We start from the raw sequence: 9,563 nt of genomic DNA on the forward strand, positions 1-9,563 counted from the left end.
ATAATAAAAGTTGCAAGCTACATAGATCTATTTATGGACTAAAGCAAGCTTCTCAAAGTTGGAATATTCGCTTTAACAAGACAAAGGTCACGCTTTAATAAGCAAGCTTCTTTTAATAAGACAATTGAAAAGAAGAGCCTTGTGTGTACAAAAAGGTTAGTGGGAGCACAATTATATTCTAAATACTGTATGTTGATGATATATTGCTCATAGGAAATGATATACCGACATTGCAAAGTACCAAGATTTGGCTATCGGAACAATTCTCCGTGAAATACTTGGGAGAAGCAGCTTATATATTGGGAATGAAGATCTATAGAGATAGATCTAGGAAGCTGATTGGGCTTTCCCAGTCCTTGTACATTGATAGCATCTTAAAGAGGTATAACATGGATAATTCCAAAAAAGGCTATCTACATAGGCACTGGAATTACTCTCAGTAGGGAGGATTGTCCTAAAACACCTGAAGAGAGAGAACTCATGAGTAGGATCCCATACGCTAGTGCATTGGGAGTTATCATGTATACCATGACATGTACACGTCCTGATGTGGCTTATGCACTAGGAGTGACTAGCCGATATCAGACAAATCCTGGCGAGGAACATTGGAAGGTGGTAAAGACCATTCTTAAGTACTTTAGAAGGACTAAAGACGAATTCCTCATTTATAGAGACTCTGAGTTGAAACTTGAAGGTTATACTGATGCAAGCTTCTCTTCAGATAGAGATGATAGAAAATCTATTTCTGGTTATGTATTTACCTTAAATGGTAGTGCAGTGTGTTTAAAAAGTTCCAAACAAGCTACAGTAGCTGATTCAATGACTGAAGCAGAATATATAGCATCTAGTGAAGCTGCTAAGGAAGCTGTATGGATGAAAAAGTTCTTAACTGAACTTGGTGTGGTTCCTTCAATAGAAGGTGCAGTTCCATTATTGTGTGACAATATTGGAGCCATTTCTCAAGCAAAAGAACCAAGATCACACCAAAAATCCAAACACATTCTGCGAAGGTATCACTTGATAAGAGAGATCATTAAACGTGGAGACGTCGAGATTCAAAAGGTTGATGGAAAGGAAAATGTTGCAGACTCATTCACTAAAGCTCTTGGAGCAAAGGAGTTTGACAAGCACAAGTGGAAATTGGGAATGAAGTACAAGAGCGATTGGCTCTAGTGCAAGTGGGAGATTATTAGGGATATATTAGATATACTCTAGATCCAATCTCATATTTGATGATTTGAACATATTTTTGTGAATGTTATTTGATATAAAAATATATGGCATTTGATATTCGTTTATCATAGTTATTATTAATTACTTAATTAATTTAATAAGGTCCTTCATTAAATTTTGAGACTTGTCATCATGATGCAGATCATGATAATGAGAGTAAATTCTCTTACAACTTAATCTAAAATTTGTTCTTGATCGTAGGATTATTAATTTGGACATTAGTAATTGTTAGATCAATATTTATGTGATCGTCTTTATGGGATAAAGATTAGTTGATCGCATTAACTAAATAACATAAATAGATGATTCGTATGGAGATATGATCATTGAACCGATTCATTGGATAATTCCTGATGGTTAGAATTACCATAAACTGTCAATAGGATATTCTCTTGAAACATGTGATATAAGAGTTTCCTTTGTTCTGATATCATCGTAGTAATTGAAAAGTTATTTATTGTGATTTGATACTAAACACCTATGGCCCTAAGGTGATAGTTTAAAGGATATTGGGTATGATTAAATACTTGTAAAATTAGTGATTGATCAAGATCGAATCTGTCAACTCATGGTAATGAGTCTAAGCTCCATGTTTTCATGAATTATAACCGGCCAAATTAAGACTTTGGCCAGGCCGATTGAATGAAAGAATAAAAGAGTTTCTTAGGTCATTCAATGGTCGATTATATTTGACATGAACACATAGTTGGTCGCCTATTAGGATTTGACGGTTGAACCATATCCTAGGGTGACCCTGAGCTATAAGGACATAAGGAATTACTACATTATTTTTTTACGGGTTCTTGAGAGTAAATTGTATACTTTATGCTATCCGGTCGTTAAGAAGTGTTGCTAGACTCCACCCTTTATTAGTATATTGATGTGATCAATTTACTACCGGCTTAATCTTGAACCTATGGGGTCGCACACTAACGAGTGTTCTGATTTTTGCTAAAGGATTAATTACTTTATTATTTGATAGTTAAATTATAGTATTTAATTATTCAAATAAATAAATAAATTTTTAGTCCAAATGAAATATTATTATATTCTTTGCTTGCACAGAGGATATAATTAATATTGTGAACAAATTGAAGGTTTTTATTTGGAATAGAAAATTAAATTTTATATATGTGTTATATATAATTAGTATTTATTTATATAAGGTATGTATATAAAATATTAATGAAATACTTATGAATCAAATCCAATTTAGAATTGGATTTTCACGTCAAAGTCCATAAAGGATGTTCGGTAGATTCATTCCATTGGGATGGGATTTGAATTTCTAAGTTAGAATCCAAGTTAGAATTAGATTAGTAATATGAATTTTTCAAAAAAGGGACAGAGAAAAATTCCTTGAAGTAGGCGGCCACTTTCGTGCATTTATAAAATGTGATTGTAACTTTACAATATAAAAATAATTGTAAAGAAGGAAAATGTTGAATTATGTGAATTGGTTTTCACATTCAGTCAGAACCTCATCCTTTTCCTTAGCTTTAAGGGAAAGTGATGGTGATGTAATATATATATATGCATAACTAAAAGAATGTGGCTAAGTAAGTTCTTTTGGTAGTGCCGCAAGAGTCAAGAAATATACGGACAAGAAAAACAATTTTTCTATTCTTTTACTTTTGTGCTGCAATTTTTGAGAAACATTTCAGCACAAGTTTTCATTCAATTTGTTCGCGGGTTTCATTGATCAAAGAGTTGATAGCAAAGATCGGTCTCGGTGTAGATACACATAGAGTCTTCACATTATCGAAGAAAATTTTGAAACGAGACTCTTTTAACCAGGTACGTCTTAGATTCGATCTTTGACATGTAAATAAATTTTAAACACGAAAAGTTTTGCCTAAGATTGTTACTTTTTCCGCTGCGTGTTACGAATACCTATGTGCAATCATACACAAATATCACTAGTACTTGCCTTCATTGTTTTCTTCTGTGACTTGCATGCTGTTAATTAGCTGCATATATGATATTCTTAAATAGGGGCGGATGTAGTGCATTGTCGGCGAGTTCAATTGAACCCATAACTTTCGACGCAGAGTAAAACTTTATATGTAAAAATTCATTAAAATTGCAAAAAGGTAGATATGAACCCATAACATTAAATAATAGGTTCAATGCTAAACATTTCAAAAGTTGAACCCATAGGATTTAAATCTTGAATCCAACTCTTCACGTGGTATTTATTAGTATTAAGAATGAGAAAAATTACCGCTTATTTTAGAAAGCCCGGACCATCGCTTTTATCGTCAATAGAGAGAGTCGCTCGATAAAGGAAGTCGACTTTGGGAAAAAATCATTCCTTTGTCGGGCGCTAGTCAAAGTAGTAAAAAAGGGCAAGTGGGCAAGTAGCGAGCAAGAGCAGTGTTGGGATTTGTGGTCGTTAATGGGAACAAATGAAGAGGAGCACAGCACCCTCTGCACTTGATTGGCTAATCAAAGTCAAAGCGGCCAGCTTCTTTTGAATGGGTCACCAATAGAACCGTCGGTTCTTCAGAATCTAACATCGGGATCACCTTTAAAGTTACCCGGTCTGGTTCCAAATCAGTTGTTCATTCAACACTACTACAACCTCCGCACGCATTCGTTGACTAGCAGAAGTGCTTTTTCGGTTTGTTATGGGTTCCAACCCATGGACTTGGTAGAAGACGGTTCAGACGATGGTTGTGTCCTAAACCCAGTCAGTGGCACATCTCCTATCTCCTAGAGAAGCGGTTGAACAGCTGCGAGCCGCTAGTTTCCTGGAGAACGGCGGGAGAGCTAGGCGAGACTTAAAGGCTGTAGCGAATAACCATCTGGTAAGAGCTTCCCTGCTTCGGTAGAACCTTCTACTTTAATAAGTCAAAAGTTTAAGCTGGGACACCACGTTGATTAACTTTGCGTTCTGCCATCACATATTCCACTTTCTTCGAAAAGGAAGTCGTTACCCTTTCCGGTGGCCTATAGGGAACACCTCTTGTAGGGTCTTCCATGTCTGGATGGTATGTCTTTATACACTCCACATGGAAGACAGGGTGGATCTTTAGCTTGGAAAGAAGCTAAAGTTTATAGGAAACTTGTCCTACTTTCTTTATGATGGGAAATGTCCCCTCATACTTGCGGTTGACACCCTTACTAAAAAAGAAGGAAAGAATTTTTGCAATAGTGGATTTTTTTTCTCATCCTTCCGCTTGGAAATTCAGTTTATTGAGTTTCCCCTTTCTTCTACAGATGTTGGGGGTCCATCCATCATACGAAATTGCCTATGAGATCGCATTCCATCGGTTTTTTAAGATTGGAGGGCTCCCTCTAGTGCTAAATAAAAAAGATCTTTGAGCAAGTGCTAGCTTTTAAACAGGCGAAGAAAGGCCTCACCAAACACTTCATGCCCAAAGGAAGAAGCAAATGAGCAATCGAGCCACGAGGAAATGAATAGTGATGCAAGTCTTCATCAAAGCTTACACGCTAAGTTTGGAACCCTTACCCTTTCCTGCGAAAACCAAAGCATCAAAGATATCGGCCACCTAGTAAACAACCGACAGTCGATGAAGAAAAATGCTTCAATTATGAACATCCCAGTGGGCCCCCTCACATCATGATTTCGAGAAAGAAGAAATAAGAATTGCTTTTAACTTCCTATCGACCCTCTTCTCTGTTCTAGGTCCTTTCCTCATTGAGGACCATGGGCCAATAACTTCAGATACAAAGCATGATTTTTCCAAGACGTGCAAGGCTCCCCCTAGCCTTACAACGGGAAAGACTTTAACATAAAAGTTAATTTCCATTCTTCCTGTTCCCGCGGCAGACGTATGCTCGGTTGAAGCTGGATTTAGAAAGGATCAGCAGCGGTGCATATATGGTATTTTAAGGACAAGAGATATTGGACTAGACTATTCCTTATGTAGATGTAGTGGATAAGCTCTCCGTGTTGGGATAGGCGTTCGAATTTCCAAAGCTATTCTAAGAGCGTGCTAAATCCAATCGTTGCACGTTCCCCCTTTGGCTAAACCACAACTTCAGGCTAACCCTTTTGCCTAGCTGGCGCTTACTCAAGTTAGAGTTTTGCACTATCGCAAAACGCCTGCACACCAGCAAGTGTTCTCCCCGGTCCTACAAATTGAGCTTCCGAAAGGGGTGCTTGCTGGAGTAGCTCAACGATATGTGGGTTCAATTCCCTCTATGCCTCATCCTAGTAGGTGTCTGCACAATTGGGCCCGCTAAACTTGCTCTGAACTAGTGTGCGTCCGCTCCTATTCGGGCTCACTCAGTAGAAAACTAACTCTCTTCTCCTGCTTTAGCTTGAGCCCACCCGGACAGACTCTAACATGACTCCCGTCACCATACATAGGTAATAGCATGTCCCATTGCTATCTTCCTCGAAGTTGCTGCTCAATATGATCTTGTTTTTGGGGGGAGGATCCACAAAATGGACAAACGGAGCACTGTCAGGTCGATAGCCCTTGCTCCAAGATCTTTCTTTAACAAAAAAGAGTTGTCTACTAAATACGTTTAAGACACTGATCATGAACAGTGATTGGATTGGCCATAAACTGGCAGGCATGATTAACAGCATAGCGGAGGTCCGGTCGAGTGAGAGTGATATATTAGAGAGCACCAACAGTACTCCGATAGACCTGAGGATCAGATGGAGGTGTACCATCCAAAGCTGAAAGTTTAGAACCAGAAGCAATTTGTGTAGCACAAGGTTTGCAACCAAGCATGTTGGTCCGGCAGAATCAATCTAAAGCATATTTGGTTTGTGACAGAAGAAGGCCAGAGGAGTCATGCTGAGCTTCAATGCCAAGGAAGTCATTGAGATAACCCAAGTCCTTCATGGAAAAATATTTACTGAGACGGTGAATAAATTGAGTGAGAAGAGATCTATTGTCACCAGTTAAGATGATGTCGTCAATATAAAGCAAAAGAATGATACAGCCAGTAGAGGATTGGTGAAGAAAGATAGATGGAGGTATCCGTAACTCTGTAACGAAAGCCACTTTGGAGAAGATAGGTACCGAACCGTTGAAACCATGCCAATTGTGCTTGATGAAGACCAACAATGGCCTTATGAAAGCGACAAAGATGAGTAGGATTATAAGGATCAACAAATCCAGTAGGTTGTTGCATGTATACCTCTTAAAGTCAAAGACCATGGAGGAAGGCATTTTTCACGTCAAGTTGGCGAATGGGCCAATTTCGTGAGATGGCAACTGTTAGAACTGAATTTAGTACTCCGAAATGGCAAAGAAAACCATTATGGACTAAATATATTAGAGGCATCCTTTCTTTAAGCGGTCCATATCTTGGCCACCACATCATTTGGAACTATTCAAGGACTGGTCCAATATTGAAGTAGATATCGAATTTGTATGATTGTAGTCTTAATTTGAATACCTCTCCGTGGGGATCTCGAATAAAGCATTTTTGTAGTCCAAGTAAAAGATAGGCATACATCAAGATCTATGGGTTCGGCCATGCAAGAAATGCATCCGGGTTCATTTTTGAAAGATGGTCCCCACTCTTTCCATGGTATAACCATTCTGATAACGAGCATAGTTGACAACACTGATCCCTTCTCGTTCAGGTATTTTTAAGTGGACCGATCTTTTTCGTATAGAATTGTCTCTTCTTGGTCCCATATAAGTCTAGATCCTTCATTACAGAAGTCATCTTTCCCCTGTATTTCTGAAGGACGAGCGTATGAAAGAAAAGGAGGAGCCATAGTGGTAGGGCATTTCTGAGTTATGTCTGTGCTGTGACCTTATGAACCGTGTCAGAATAAGTATCAAATAAACCAAAAGTTATCAGCTTCTTTCTTAAGTGCTTCAGTTCGACGTAATCTATCACAGACGCTTTTGAATAAGACTTTTCCCCTACTTTCCACGCATCATGAGCGTATTATTCCTCTGAAACTCCAGCCAAATTGGTTAGGGATGATGGTAAACCCATTTGCAAATCACAAAGCAGACAACTCGTCGATCTTCGTCTAGCTCCCTAACTACTTACTAATAAAGGGAAATAATAAAAATTGGTAGAGCCAGATTCTGTACTGACCGTCAAGACGTGCTAATTCATGATTCCCAACTAATTAGTCATCTGAATCTTAGAATGTGCTAATGGTTAGGGGCCTGCCCAAGCTTTCTCGATCAATAGAAAAATTAACCTGAAATCCACTTTCCATCGCTCTTTTTAGGTTGGCATAATATAGAAAGAGAGTGCCAAGAAACAACACATACCTATCACTTTTGGACGGTTTGGAACCCTTACTCAACATAGGGTCCAAAAACCCAACATACCCTTTTTTTAGAGAGTATAAAGGGAAAAGAGCTCTTACATCGTTAGCTGCTTTTCAGCATTTCCTGTCTAAGTTGTTGACCATCACCTGACCTCACACGGGAGGCCCCGCGCCGAATGATTCTCCCCCAAAAAACTCTACATGTGATATTCCAAAAACAGAAACATGTGATTTAGTAAATTAGAACCCATTGTGGGGTGCAACCAGGGAACAACTATCAACTAGTTTGAAAAGTTCTTCCATTTAGTAATGGAAGTCATCCATTATCACTTTCTAAGGGTATGGTAGAGAGGCTTGAGAAGGTGGACAATCCTTCAGTGAAGACCTAACGAGAGGCTGAATTCAAACACACCTAAAATCCATAAGAATCGTACGAATATCTATGGAGCGTAGCAAGGAACCTTGGCTTCAGCTCCCGTCACCTCACTCAATCCTACAGCAAAAACTCGAGTCGAGGCACTGCAAGCGAGCAAAGAAGCACTTCTTGTAACCAAAACAAAAATCCCATGGATCAGCAAAGGCTTGTTCTGGACCACGCCGCTAGATTGAGACTGGCACCTTCTTTTTTGAGTAAGGAATGAATATCGGACCTTACTAACATTCAACCGACGACCGGAACTAGTGGTGCTTTTGGATTTTCCTATTTCAGCTTGGATTAAAAATACTGGACATGAAAGGAAAACAAATTGTCCAGCCTTTCAAGCCCTACTAAGTAAAAGGGGATGCGTTGTTGGCTACTTTAACCCCACTTCTGCTCAACGTCGATACTCTCACATACTTCCTCAAGCAGCATAACACTCAATGCCCAAGCAGTTACACATTGTTGATTTTAGACTCCTCCAGTAGAGCTAACAACCATTCAGTGAATTATCTTGTGTTACTAAGTTTCAAGACGTTCACTGAATCATTCACGATATTTTAGTGGTAGGTACTAGTACATTGAAGCCTTAGAGAGCCGCTGGACTCCAGACAAGCCGTTACTAAGCGCCATCAGCCCAGGTCGCCAAAGGCACTTAGCAGCCAAATATGAGCACCGTGGATTTTTCTTTTCCTTTGGAAATTTCCATAGCCACTTCGTAAGAAAGGCTGATTTGGTTGAAACCTCCTCACGTCTACGAACAGTTGAGGTCACAGCAATGCCCTCTTGCTCACTTGCCATGATGTCTCGCCCAAGCACGTTACCCTCCTCGTAACCGTTCTCTGATAGAAGGCTCAAATCTTCAATAAATATCATAAGAGAAGATGCGCAAGCAAAGAAGGTTGTGCATCATTTTTTCTCCCATGCTTTCCGTTGGTCAACAACCAACCAAAGTGCTCTGTACTTCTTCAGTACTCATACAGGCTTGATGGAGTTAAGCTGTATTGAGGGAATCATTTTGTCTCAATTAATCAAGAATGTTATATATTTCAGGAGCTAGATTAGTTAGCGATGAACAAGTAAGAATTGCCTCAACAAAAATTGATGGAATTGGACCTAAAAAAGCCTTTCAGGTTCGTTATCGATTAGGTATCAGTGGAAACATAAAGATAAAAGAATTAACTAAGTATCAAATCGACAAAATTGAACAAATGATATGTCAAGATCATGTTATTCATTGGGAATTGAAGAAACGTCGATCCTCTCACGTACTTCCTCAAGCAGCGTAACACTCAATGCCCAAGCAGTTACAGATTGTTGAATTTAGACTCCTCCGGTAGAGCCAACAACCATTCAGTGAATTATCTTGTGTTACTAAGTTTCAAGACGTTCACTGAATCCTTCACGATATTTTAGTGGTAGGTACTAGTACATTGAAGCCTTAGAGAGCCGCTGGACTCCAGACAAGCCATTACTAAGCGCCATCAGCCCAGGTCGCCAAAGGCACTTAGCAGCCAAATATGAGCACCGTGGATTTTTCTTTTCCTTTGGAAATTTCCATAGCCACTTCGTAAGAAGGGCTGATTTGGTTGAAGCCTCCTCACGTCCACGAACAGTTGAGGTCACAGCAATGCCCTCTTTCTCACTTGCCATGATGTCTCGCCGAAGCACGTTACCCTCCTCGTA

The 9,563-nt window shown here is 39.2% G+C and overlaps 1 protein-coding gene across 1 annotated transcript; it reads left to right on the forward strand.

The window, feature by feature from the left end:
• Positions 1–528: 528 nt before the first annotated feature.
• LOC138898146 (secreted RxLR effector protein 161-like) lies at positions 529–1,173 on the forward strand. The gene has a single exon (XM_070184186.1). The coding sequence runs from the start codon at positions 529–531 to the stop codon at positions 1,171–1,173; it is 645 nt and encodes a 214-aa protein (XP_070040287.1).
• Positions 1,174–9,563: the final 8,390 nt, after the last annotated feature.

Source organism: Nicotiana tomentosiformis, chromosome 8, assembly GCF_000390325.3.
Source record: "Nicotiana tomentosiformis chromosome 8, ASM39032v3, whole genome shotgun sequence".
Taxonomy (NCBI): Eukaryota; Viridiplantae; Streptophyta; class Magnoliopsida; order Solanales; family Solanaceae; genus Nicotiana; species Nicotiana tomentosiformis.